This window comes from Poecilia mexicana, unplaced genomic scaffold, assembly GCF_051168715.1.
Source record: "Poecilia mexicana isolate PSO_F unplaced genomic scaffold, ASM5116871v1 scaffold_6, whole genome shotgun sequence".
NCBI lineage: Eukaryota > Metazoa > Chordata > Actinopteri > Cyprinodontiformes > Poeciliidae > Poecilia > Poecilia mexicana.
This window is the reverse complement of record NW_028263375.1, coordinates 18,286,327-18,300,461: the sequence shown is the minus strand read 5'-3', so window position 1 is coordinate 18,300,461 and position 14,135 is coordinate 18,286,327. Positions and strand designations below refer to the sequence as shown.

The 14,135-nt window shown below is 37.0% G+C and overlaps 1 protein-coding gene across 1 annotated transcript in view; it reads right to left on the bottom strand.

Annotated features, from left to right (window-relative positions):
• Window positions 1-14,135, bottom strand: part of trim44 (TRIM family member 44) — a 50,727-nt gene that overhangs the window by 17,751 nt on the left and 18,841 nt on the right. Inside the window, exon 5 of the mRNA XM_015002602.2 lies at window positions 12,216-12,238. Within this exon, the coding sequence (XP_014858088.1) occupies window positions 12,216-12,238 (23 nt within the window). The remainder of the gene's footprint in view (window positions 1-12,215; window positions 12,239-14,135) is intronic.

The window sequence follows — 14,135 nt, the reverse complement described above, 5'->3', positions numbered from 1 at the left end:
CTGGAGGTCACATGCACCTAGCAGATATTCTGTCACTAGGGAACTGAAGGTGATTGCACATTTAAGAGAAAAACCTGTTTTAAGAGAGAAAGTAGTTAATCACTGGGAAATGGATCTTTAGCTGTATAGTCAAATATCCTATTTCTCCTCTCTGATGAAAAATAGGACATTTTAGCTACCTTTTGGCAAAAAATAACTTAGGCCATTATTTTAGGAAGGTGACGATATGTAAAATTCCCCCCACCCAAAAAACACAATGGAAGTACTAAAACAATCTTCTAATACTCCCTGTACCCTCCTCTATTTTTCTAAGAATCGCTAGCTTAATGTGATTTTTAAAGGGTATTTGATATCTCCTATTACAGCCTAGGGGAAGATAAATCCAAGCTATTTTTCATATTTCACTACCAAACACTTTAAACTGATGTGGCAACAGGGCTTGTCATGAGGCTGCTGAATTAAACATGCCACCCGTCGCACTCTCCTGCTTCCCCCACTTTAAGAATAACTAATCAGAAGGACAAAGTGGGAACTAGGAGAGGCACAGCGGTTCAGATTTTGTTGTTGCAGCATTGTTGCCATCTCCAGTTGTGGAACGAATACGTTTTCCAAGAGTGTGTTTGTGTAGGGGGAGAGTGCAGATTCTGTGTTGACAGTTCATACCTAGAGCAATAGTTTTATAAGACATTGATTCATTGCCCTTTGGGTTCAGTCTGCCATTATCTTTCTTCATCTCCACCAAGCTGAAGTAAGACCTGTATTCCTTCTGAAGGCTAAAGCAGCTGTGATTATGTGGGTGAGCATTCATATATATGTGCGTGTGGTTAGAGAGGCCATGGGTCAGACTGCATGAGGAAAAGCATCAGTGCATTTAAGGTCCCATTCCGACAGCACAGAAATATGGTTTCTGTGCTCTTTTTATATTTTTTCCAATTACCTGGTGGATGCAAATGTCTGCTTGTGTGTCTGTGCGGTTTAACGAATGAATAATGAATGTCTGTGCACAGCGCAGCATCACTTGAGTGCGTTTACAGTGCGTGTGAATACTACATGAATGATCATATGCCTATCAAATATGACATTCTGCCATATGGATAAAACATGTGGAGAAAGTATGCGTTGGAGTGTGTGGGTTTGACAGAAAACAAAGAATTTCCACATAAGCCGTTTGTAATCTTCTGTCACCTAGAATCCAATCCAACTTTACTATTAAAGTGCTTAAAACAACCAGCACAGGACTAAAGTGCTGAGGTCAAAAGAAGAGGAAGCTCTAATTGCCTTATCCATTTTCTTCTGCAATATTTCATTTCTGTCACACCAAAGCCAAATTATTTTCAAAAGTAAGCAAAGTTTATGTTCCACTGTACTGCTGACTGGATCCAGTGTGCCTGGAAGAATGTTGTGATCACTGATGCCCAAGTTTTCTTTAGTAACGATTCTTTTTAACAATAAAAACAAACAAAAAAAGTCAATAGCATAATCGCGTTATGGCAGAAGTGACAATAATCATTAGATACAAGATGACACATCCAGCTCATGAGACAAGACGTACCGAGTTCCTGACAATGAAATGAGACATTTTTGGGGAAAATATTGTTTTTTTTTTTCTTGTTTGTTTTTTCTTATTGAGAAAATGTCCAAAAATTCAATTTGGCTATATCTACTGTAGGACAGGCCTAGTGTTAAAATAAACAAACAAAGCATACACATACATTTTTCGATTTGTTTAACAAACAAAAAAGGTTTCACAAATTCCAAACAGTGTTTTTGTAAATCTTTTCTAAGTAGGCGATCATGCAGTTCAGTCTAATAATCTTGTTTGTTGAGCTAATCAAGATAAGACTGATGACAGAACTTGTTTGCAGTGTGGCCGAGAGTCAGATGTTTTCTTTACAAAAAATATAAAAAAACTACAAAAATTATAATGTATTTTGATTTTACCATGCTTGTCAACTCTGGTTGGCAAGCATAGAACACATCGTGTTGCATAATACTAATGTCTATTCCACAACGTACCAAAGATTTGGTGAGAATATGACAGGCATGTTTTTGTCAGGATTCTGTTAAAACTGGTTTCTTTAGCAGGTGCCTCTTGGTACCATAAAATATTTTCAAAATTACTGTCATACATGAACTTTTTATTATAATTATTACAGGATAACATAAATTGAAATAACATATGAGGTTGTTTTCTTACAGCTTTCTAAAAAGAAAGATTCTTTTCAAAAAGGAAAACATGCATAATTTGTCTGCACGAAAATGGTTGATGTGCAAAAAGTTGCATTTCATGTTGAAATGTTCATTTGACAGACAAATTCTTATTTTTTTAAGCCAGATTTAATTTTCTTTGAATCAAATGCAGCAAGGTGCATATCTTAAATTAAAAAGTTTATTTCCTAACTTTGCGAAAATCAACAAGAAAATTGATACAAAATTTAATTGATAAATGAGATCCATAATGGAATCTGTTTCGCTAGCATCTTATCAATTTCCATCCATAGCAATAATCAACTTTAACCTGGTTGTATTGTAAATCAGCACAATATTTTTTACTCTTATTCAAGCACAGTCATGCTTTGCAGTCTGAAGTCAAAACACCAACAGACATCCTTGTACTGACTACAAAACAGTGCTCATTAATAACATAATGTGACAAAAAAGGTCAGCTCATTACAACGGGAACAGAGTTCCATCATCTTTGATCTGCTTTGACATGTGAGAAGAATACCTCTCTGCTGCTGTTATCCAGCTTATTCTTTAGATGAAATCTATTCTCACTTTCTGTTGACTCTAGATGTTTTTTTCTTTTCTATATAATTGCGTTGCTTTAGATGGTAGCATTCAAAACAGCTTCAAATCTGAATTAAAAGTAAATTTTTGATGTTTTGTAGTAGAGTCTACAAACTGCAGTACCTTCTGTGGCAGTAGGATACAACGTCAGTCCCTAATGACCAATATCTTGCAAGTTTTAGTTCTTGTCTTGGTTCAACACAGCTGAATCAAAAGATGACTTGTTAGCTGGCCTCTGCAGAACCTGGCGAGAGGCAGTTGGACCATTTCAGCTTTGCTAGTGCAGTCACACATCTAAAGGTGCTGTTCCACTGGCAAGTCGCGCACTAACCAGTTAATGTGCGGTTCGATTCTACCCCAGGTAGTGAGCTTCTCCATTATATGGTCTGCTACTCACTATTGTGGGCAGAACGTGAGCGTGCAGCAGCTGTGGTCAGCCCTCCGCTGATGTTTGCAGCAACACTCAGCAATGGAGAGCCTCGAGGTTGTGGTACCGATGGACTCAAATAAACCCAGAGATTTAATTTGTCTTATAGAAATTCTTTGCTGATCCAAACATAATGACAGAGACTCAGATGAGATGATTATTTTGCTATGCATATAAATATAATTAGATTCTGGCACTTTATTTTTTTTTTAAATGTGCAACGTTTTGGATTTAGGTAATGCATTTGAAAGATGCAAACCAAGCCATGCGAGAACTTAATTTATTTCTTTTTAATCGTGGGGAAAAGTAAAATTCACATCACAAGCTAGTATTATGAATTTCCGGTGTTTCACACCGCTGGCGCAAAACTGCAGCTCTAAGAGAAAGGTGACCACAGCTGCGTTGTTTCTCTCTTCGTTATTGCTGCGCGTCCTACAGAAAGACGAGCTGCTAGCAGCGCTGTTAAATCATGATTATTCCCTTGCAAAACTTTACGAATGTGTTCCTGGTGATTAAACTCATAACTACCCTCCTCCTTACCAAACAGTTCTGTGACGGCAGCTAAACTACAATGTAGTTTGGAATTTGCTGTGAGGTAATCGTAAGCCAATCAATGAATGCAGACAGCTGTCAATCAAATCGCTTTGGTGCCATACTGGGGTTGATGTGGCCAGCACTACCCTAGAAGCAGGAACAAAAATCTGGGAACTGCCAGGCAGAGTTGAGGTACATTTTCCAATTGAAAATGAATTGGGCCAAGTTGGACAGGAATTGTTCTGGTTAGAGGCGGTTTAGAGGAAAAGCGCCATAAAAATGACAGGATGAGGACTGGAGCTGGACTCCACTGTTCTATGGTACTGTGGGGATCAGACAGGACACTAAAAGAAAAGCCAGGATGACTATTGCTCATGAATTTAGGTTGAGAAAAGAAAATGAAGCAAGAACACAAGACCAAAGCATAGCATGACTACTCACAAGAAGGGGTTTGGTAGCATGGGGCTATCAGGCATTATGTTTAGATAATACAATATGCGGTCCAACTCAGGAGATAAAATGTTCATACCAGAAAACTTAGTTGTAGTTCAATGTTCTAACCCATTGTCTGAGTATCTTGCAGAGTGTAGCCTTCTGAAACATTATTTGTCATGGTTTCTTTCATTTTTTTTGTGCTTATCCCCTCTGAATTGCCAACCTGCCACAGTTTCCCTCTTTTCGACTCTATGTATTTTTCTCTTTCCTCCTCAGTAGTCTCCCCACAACTGCCTCGACGAAGCAGAAATACATCTCTACAGGCTACACCTTCTTTTCATCTCCTCCTTGCCTGGTTACATCCCACATTTTCTTATCTAAAATTCACCAGTTTTGGTCCTTAAACATCTTTATTACTAAACATCAGGCGCTGGATGAAGAAATCACAAAGTGAAAAGCATTAAGCCATTATGATTAGCAAATCATACCACTTACTTTCAACAAAATGTTCTTTTTTACACAACAAGGCTAAATTACGCTTATGGATGTTTAAGGAGTCATGTGGCTCTCCATCTTAAATTGTTAAATCTTTATTTTCTTTGCCAGCACCACTAAGGCTAGTATCATTTGTTTTATCACGGAATGAAAATGAAACACCTGTGGTCTTTTAGTCATTTATGAATTAAATATTTGTACACTTCTCTATATTGCTTTTATGTTGTTTTAGTTTTATTGCAATAGTCTGCTAATAAAAAGTATAGGATATTTTTGCATAGTTATAACTATGTTTCTATATGTTTTAGAGATGAAATATATTTAATAAATACAGATTTTTTTGCTTTATTATCAGAATGCCTTTTCAAAGGGTAGGAATCTGCTTCGGCAGACTTTTAGAGGGCACATAAAACATAAATGAGAGTAGACCAACACACATCTTTGCTGGCAAACACAAAAATAGCATCTGGGAGTTCAGAAAAGGCAATTGGGAAAGAGCTGCACCTTACATAGCTGGATTATCAATAAATTCCTCAATGGCAGTTGAAGCTCATAACATCAACACATCAGCAATGACCTCAGAAAGTACCTTGGTCTCCAACTACAAACACAGTCATTTCTGGCATCACTGATACGCACAGATTTGCTGCAGTCCTCAAATGCAGCAGAGAAGTCCCAGATGTTTTATTTACTCCTCCTTGTAAATGATACAAGGCTGCACTACACGGAAAGAATAACACCAGCTCACTCTCAGAACTGAATTTGGTAAAATCCTCATGGTCAAAACTGACCTGATGATGATTGACTAAATGGGTATGTTTCAGTTTAGAAGACATTGTTGCAAAGTTTCTTACAACAAAAGCATTGATTTGCTTTTGTTGTAAGAACAAATAAATGTCTTAAATAAATATGAAGGTTATTCACATAAAGAAGCTGTGCAAAAAAAAGAAAAACATCACTTAAAGATAGAGTTTTTGCAGCGCGACTCTTAGAAATACCTAATTTGGATGCATAAAGGAGGCTTCAACCTGCAAAGTATAATAGATAATATTGCTGCAGCAACCCCAATAGAGGTATTTCCTACCTAAATTAAGTAATTTATATTCAATGAAATTTTCAGTAGAAACTAATAAGTGCCATTAGTCATCACAAACCTCAAAAGCAGGTGCTCATGCTGAAACTTTTTTTCCCTTTCCGTCAACATCTCAAATAAGCCTCCTTCTAATCTACATGTTTATATATTTACGGTTTGGTTAGTGTGCTTTAGACTCATCTGGAAGCTTAGTATCGCCACTCTGGAATAGTGACAGCCTGAGGAAAGTAGGCAGGGAAAGAAACAAAGACACTGATTCAGAGAAAGGCAGACAGACCGTGAGAGAGAATGCATAAAAGTTTAGATTGGTTTTATCAAGCATCCGGGTTTCTCCAGCAAACACACACGCATGCAAACAAGAAAATAGAAACAGATGGATCTCAGCGGAACATTTTCAATTATTAAGAGGAACAGACACAATTCCTTTTCGTATTTGAAAATTCAAAGTATTTCACACAAAGGTAGCCTGCCAAACAAACAAGCAACAAAAGAAACACAGGCGGAATGACATAAAGAGGAGAGGGTGTATTCTGGGAGGAGATATTAATTTTTCAGTAGAGGAAATGCATCTCCCTCCATGTCTTAATCTCTGAGCTCCATCGAATGTCCTCTACCCACTCTCCCCTCACCCCAGCCCCTTCCTGCCTCACTTAGCACATCTATTTGACCCCTGTGAAAGGCATGCAGCTCAGACAGATAAGCTGTGTCCCTGAGATTATGCTCTGCTTCTGTGTGAGCCTCCATTTCTTGGTTTGTGTGTTCATGTGAATTCATTGTGTGATTGTGGGTGGTCTCTAACCTTAACTCAGTGGTACAGACATCTCTCCTGTAGAACTCTATTGTCCATGCATGAAACAATGAAATTGTAGATCAAATTTTGAAAAGAAATGCCATAGTGCAGAGCAAGTAGTACATAATTGATAAATTTTAATTACCAATTATCTAAAATGACATATTTTCATAATTTGATATGTCTTTTGGTCTATATGCACACAGTACACAGTGGATTTTTAGTTTCAAACAAGATTAAGATTACAAAAGAGGAGAGACAGTGATAGAGATAGTTCAGAAATTGTTTTTTCTCCATAAGCTGACTTGATTCTACAAATAGTGTAATAAATGAGCTAAGAATGAAGCCATGCCGTGTGAAAGATTTTTTATAATAATGATTTTAAATTAGCCTCCTCTCAGAACGGTGAAGGTGTAAACATTCTGACTGATCCAGACTGATTCTCTAGTTAGTTTTACTGGGTGGGGATAACCTCCAAAAATCTGCCTGGTTGATATAACCTTTGAAATTAAATTATAATGACATCTATCAAAGTATAACTCTGTCCACAACAATCTGATAAAACACAACTGCAGCATTCAGCTAAAATACAGGATTTACACAAGTTAGAATTTGTAAATGTATTGCATTTTGTGTTGTGTTTCTTAATACAGATCTTAATGCATCACCCACCAATTATTCCAATCTCATTCTGAAAATGATGTCAGTGTAATGTCAGGTAAGAGGGAACACCTAAGAAATAGTGAAACGAATCAACAGCCAGACAAGCGTAACAGAGCACTCAGTCAGAGATGTTACATCAAAACAGCAATGATGTCTTCATGAAGTGAAACAGTCCTAGATCAAGGAGTAGCCGTAAGAAAGAGATGTTAAACGGGAGTTTGTCTCCCTTGTCACTTAAAAAGATGGATGTCAGATCTGGGCTATCAAAATTTTTCTGTTTTTGTGAAAGCTTCAGTTTAGCTAATAATCTGACAAAAGGATGAAGCCATTTTTAAAAACTCAGGAAGCTGAGGGCTGCTGCCTTGGCTTAGGCTGACAGGCAGAGAGGTCTCTGCACCTTAGAGAACATAGTCCTGACAAATGATAAGCAAAATTGGTTTTAAGTGCAAAGCACTTTGAACTGACTTGTGCTACAGAAATAAGCTTGACTTGAAACTGACTTTGAAACTTAGAAAACGAACGTCAATCATGTCAGACAATGAACTTTGTCACAATATTTTCCCAGAGTTATCTGGAAAAAGAAACGCGAGTCACAGTAGAGTCACAGTTATTTTACCGATTACTTGATTTCAAAAGTAACTGAGTTAGCTTACAAGTTGCTACATTCGTTACATTCAGCAGCTCCACACAACCCTTCCCCCCGATTTAAAACTGGCAATTGGTGTTGCCAATGCCCACTTAATTAGAAGTGCATTCAATCTTCAGGATCTGTTCACTTCAAAGTGGTGTTCAAACAATCCATTATTGAAAATGTACATTTTTGTAAGAAGAAGCTATTTTATGCCTAACATAGTTTTGTATCAATTTAGAGAAACATGTTTCTATAAATGATATTCAAAAAAGTAGAATCATGTATGCGTCTATGAAGGAAAATGGATGCACTGAGTGTACAATAGGATGTGAGATACAGTAAACGGTTTTGTGACTGCAGAAATTACATGTTCTGCTCCCTTGCCTGTTTTAATTGCCGGTGTGTGAGAGGAGTATTGACATGTGGTCATCTGGTCTCCAACAATCTACCAAAGCAAATTTACCAAATGTTTATCTGATATGTTTCCTGATTTGGTTGTGTGCACAAATAAATTAACATAATCTGTGTATTTATTTTAAACTAATCTGAAAATCAAATCAGATTATTAGCTGCTAGTGTTATTGCTTACTGGCGTGTTTTTCAGATATTCTTTATCATTCCTGGAAAATCAGCTTTCTTACTTTGCAGTAACTGTTATTGTCTATTTGTTTTGCGTCTATCATTTTAGTTATCTTCCCTTAAGCCTCACTTGTCATTCTGTCTTCTTTCACACTCCATCAGTATTAAGCAGTATCTCAGTTCAAACTGAGTGGGTGTAGTCTAATGGCAAAAAAAAAAAATTTTGCATAATCTTGCAAACAAATAGGCAAACAACAATGACCCCATACCTCCATGTTGTTCTTGCTTTAAGGAATAACAGAAAGCAGTGTTTTTGTTTCTTTTTTTAATGGCTAAGTATGGAATGCAGAAAGAATGCCTCAAAAAACCAAATACTCTGTAAGATTCAATATGTAAGCAGACTCAATAGATGTGCTAGTTATCTAATTCTTTAACAGACTACTTGAGCTCATGCCATTACAGATGGCCTCTGAATCCTGCAGAATTTCTCACACAGTAAATCCTAACAATTCAGTATGTAGCATTTCACTACAGTTGCTCTCTTGGCAATATTGACAAGGTAAAAATATTTGTTCAGCAGTGTAGAATAAATATTTATGAGATTCTGTTTTATAGTGTAAAATTGTGACAATTTTACTAATTTATAATTTTCTTTGAGGTTCGACATCCCTATTCTGATTATGACTGATGGAGATTGTGCACAATGAAGGAATGAGAATTATTTTTCTAAACTTTACTGGTCATTTCACCACCTCAACCATTTCATACTTTTGAACTTTTTGTTGTTTGATGACCAAGTTTTTGAGGCATTAAAAATAAGCTACTTGCCACAAACAACAATCTTCTACAATTTGGGAGATATGATACACTAAATAATGCACCCAAAGATTCCAGATGATGATGATATGCTTGCGTCTTTGGGCATATGAATACATAGGAACGTGTACACATATTTGCAAATTCATGCACATAAATCATGTGAAGATTAGGTGTTGTTCTATTTTGCCTTTAAAAAATGCTCAAATTCACTAAAACAAAAATAGAGACCTAAACACCTGAATACTGGGCTGCACAATGTGTGGATAATGGACAAGCATTGACGTAAGCGTTTGTAAGATCCAAAACACCAGGGACAAAGGTTGCAATGAAGGTGTGCAGATTAAAGCACAGACATGAAAGTGAAATTTGCAATGCATCATGTTAGACTCACCAGTGAAATGATTTTGAGAAGGGTACAAAAGAAGGATTTACATTCAGAGGCGAGAAAATCTTGGCAGGCATTGGTTACCTATGTTGAGGGGCTTGCGAAGAGGCGGGGGCTTCTATTGACGAGCAAAGTCTAAGAAAGACGTGTGTGGGTGCAGGATTGAGATCCTGTGGGGATGCTCTGTCTACGGCAGCGATATGGGGCTCAGACAGCGGATTAGTGTTTCTGCTCCATAATCAATTTGCTGTCTGGATCCCCAATGCACACAACTCTAACCATCCATTCGTCGCTTGATCCTCCAAAATCTCTTTTTCTTCTGTTTATTTTCCCAATGCCAGTTAGTTTCGCCTTTTTGTTTACGTCACCCTCAAATTGTCAGAAAACTCTGTATTTCTCAACAAACATCAATGTGTCCACAATATACCTTTCAGGTTCCATTTTTATCCAAGTTCAGGGCTTTTCTTTGGTTAGCAACTTATTCAAAAAGTGTCACACGTTACAGCTACTAAGGATTCTTCAGGGGACTGCAGCTTGGTGCAAAATGGTTTGATCTGGATTAATAGTGTGTGTGTGTGTGTGTTTGTACAGATGTAGAATTCAACCTTTTCTAAGGGCAAACCATTAGTTACATCTCACCCTCGGGTCCAAGCTGGCTGCCATCTGCTCCAGTGCTTAGGGGTCATAATGCAGGCTGACCAATCAATAACATATTACATGTTGGAACCACGCTGCACCACTGGTCACGACTTTCATTGGTTATTAAAATCAAGGCACATTAAACTCCACAAGGAAGCAGCAAGACCACAAAAATGTGAAGTCAAAAATCCAATTTCTATTTTCCAGGAAAAAGCATATAGCCCATCAAAAAAGTATATTTTACCATAAAAAGGTAGTTTTCAAAGTCTAGAGGAGAATAGGGTTTATTTCTTTAGCAACAGATGGTCTAACATTTTCTCAAGGCCTTTTAGTCTTGTGAATGTGTGTTGTCTGTATCTGAAGCTAGTTGGAGCAGTTTCGGATGAAAGCCCATAAAGAAATCTAATTGGGTAAAAGCCTTTACCTTCTGTACTTGGACTATAAACTCTGCTGTCAGGGTTTATGCTCCAAGTAAAGAAGGCAAAGGTTTTCACATTTCCTGATCAATGACCATGAGAACTGTAAAGGGATCTTTATTTCAGACTGCTTCACATATAGAAAATGTGAAATAGTCCTGAGTGTACATAAATAGTTTTCACTTTGAAATCTACCTACCATAAATAGGTAATTGTTTTTATAAATAGTTATGCTATAAAAGTAGTTTTATGTTATAAAAGACACATGTAACATACAATGAACTGCCAAAATATACAAAACCCTAGAAACTCTTTCACATTAGCAAAATCTGCAATTGCTGGTATTCTAAGAGTGGATACAAATTTCAGGATTTGTGACTAGAAGTCACATCCCTGTAAGTGGAGGGAAATATTTTAGTTGACATAATTGTGTTCATTTGGATTATCCCCCTTCTTTAAATATAATTGATCTGTTGGATAAATAATTTTAGCCAACTTTCAAGTCTTTTGCAGTCTATTACAATTGTTTTTCAGAGTTGCCATGTATTTTGCTTGATCCATATTTTCATCAGTGGTTTAGCTTTATAGCCATGCTTGCATATCACACTTTTACAGTTTTTTTTATTTGTAAAATTATATTTTAAATCATGTATAGCACTTTGTGTTGGTCTTTCACATAAAATTCCATTTAAATGTATGTATGTGTGTGGTTGCAATGTGACAAAACATGGAAAGGTTCAAGGGGTATGAATGCTTTTGCAAGTCACTGTATGTAGAGGTCTGTGTAAAGGGGGTTAAATACAAATGTATATCACACATTAAAGATTAATATTTGTAAATAATGTTGAAAACAGTTTTCATTCCACTTCACAATTATACATTACAATAAAAAAAAAACTTTTTTTCCTTTAGTTGTAGTCACACAGTATGGGGACGTATTCATAGTGCATTAATACTTTTGCAAGGCACTGGGGAAAGAAAGACAGACACTAAACACATGAAACACCTGCTGAGCTGCAAAAACAGATTTACGGAAGAAGCAAAAATGAAAAAGCAAGAAGAAAAAGGTGTGAAGAATGTGGCGAAAGAAAGACTCTTCCCTGGTAATTACACAACAGCTTCTTGCATGTACACAATACAACTACGCAAAAGTCAAATTTCTGCCTGCCAGCCACTGTTTCGCAGCTCTTTCATCTGATCGGGCAGATTGTCACCACTACCTGCACAATTGTGACTTGCATGTGATCAGAAAGGTTTGGGGGTGAGGCAGGCCTGATGTGACTGCAGGGAGTTTGTCAGATGTTTGAAGGCAGAGCTGGCAGGTGGGATTGTTTGAGGAAGCGTAAAAAAAAAAAAAAAAAAAAATGTGTGTTTCTCTGGGTTGTGTTATGCAACAGGAATACTAGTCAGCTTCATGGTGAAAGTTGCATCAAAAACTCAAACACAGAGGGGTCCACTTTCTGCAACACCTACCATTGTGCAATAAGAAAGTGAGCATGAATCACAATGGCATTCTTACCTTGGCCTGGCTTCAATGTCGTGCTGAAAACAATGAGAAGAAAAGAAAGAAAGGGAGGGGGAGGGACAACGAGACATAAAAGATTATTGCATGTGTTGGAACCAACAAAACAATTTTATTAAGCCAGATAGAACAAGATATATTAACATCTGGTGTGCCTTTAATTCAGACCAATTAATTTCCACTTTCAGTCACCACTTGTGCTCATGTATATTCATGAGGTTTTATAGGGACTATCTGGAGCAAAGCACCAGTAAGCTGCAGAAATTATTCATGGGCTAGCTATTACTTTTTCTTTGAGTGGGAAACTATTTTATAATTTTCATTTTTTAACCGTCAGCCTACATGTATATGAGACTGTCATTTTTTTTTATCAAAGAAAAGTGGCTTATTACACTGTAACAATGACGTTTTACCTTTTTGCCATTATCATGAGTAAACAATGAAAAAAAAAACAAAACAAAGAAAACATCTCTCATTGCAATCTCAATAAAGAAAAGATCAATGCAATAAAGAAGGGCGATAGCTACGCTGATTTATCTCCACTTCTTCCATGAATCATTTACATTTACTCTGGATGCAAGCACCCCTGCCAATAAAACACAACAAGCTGAAAATTGTGGCACTTTGATACTATTGCAAGAACCTTTGCAACTATAAGTGGGGAGAAAGGGATTAATATATCTTAATTACCTATTTTCCGTGTTATTCAATAGGTTTAAATGAGCTGGGTCACTGGGAGCAGCCATGAAAAGGACAATCAAGACTAAAGAGTCGGCAGTCAAACGATTAAGTCTGAGTGTGCTCTTTCAGTGGCTGCGACAAGGAAAACCAGCCTTGAATATATTAATAGTTCAGTTCTAAATATTCATTAAGTAGAAAAAATGTGCATCGTCAGAAAAGCCAGAAGGCTAACGAAACACAAACTGAGTTTTCCCTTTTTTGGCAACCTGTCTAGCTTGAAAAAGTGTTGAGTGTTTAGATTCCCGGACATAATTACATTTGGAAGGAGCCGCATAAAACCTTTTCTATAATACAGTTTCTAATATGAAGTGACACCAGTACATGTCACACTGAATGAGGCAGACACAATGGAATATTACAGTGATTTACAGAAACATGCAGTTTAACTAAATATGGCATGCACACTTGGAAGTCTGCATGGTATTAAAAACCGTCAGTGATAGTTTACCGTTTTATCACTGTAATTTCACAACAATAACCAGGCAGAGATGCATACATCTGCTAGGAAATCTGCAGGATCACCAGAAGAGGACTGTGAGTGGACTACGAGTTTTCCGAAAGAAACGGGGAAGCAACTGTCAAGTCAAAATGTTGAATGCTGACAGATCTGAACCAAAGATGAATGAATGCAGACTTTCAAACAGTACTTCAACAAAGTATTAGTTTTAAGGCTGTACATCCCTAAACTAAACTACATCCAGATTATTGCAGCTTTTTATTTTATTATTTTTATTTATATTATTTAAAGGTTTATAGAAATCCCTGTAAACCTGAGAAGCAGAAGCCCAACATGCAACAGTGTCAAGTATGAAGTTAGAAATTCTCTGCTGATACGTGTCCAGAGCCTGAGATCTTTATTAGAGCATGTCTTCACTTAATGTATTCAAATCACATGTATGCACATTTTAAGCAGCAAATATCTTGGTGGGGATTTAAAAGTCAGACATTACTTACTGCCCAGTGGCATGGCATGGTTGGGTGCTTTCTGTATAGTCATCAATGAAGAGTCTAGTGAGCACACGCAATTTCTGTTCAAATGTAGCCTTTGGCACTTTTTAAGAAAAAACATGTTGAGACAGAGTTTTAATAATGGCTGAAGACAGACTGAGACAAAGTCTCTTAGCATATCAGGTCTCTGGTTTCTACAAATGTGTCCGTTTTCAAATGCATGCTGAC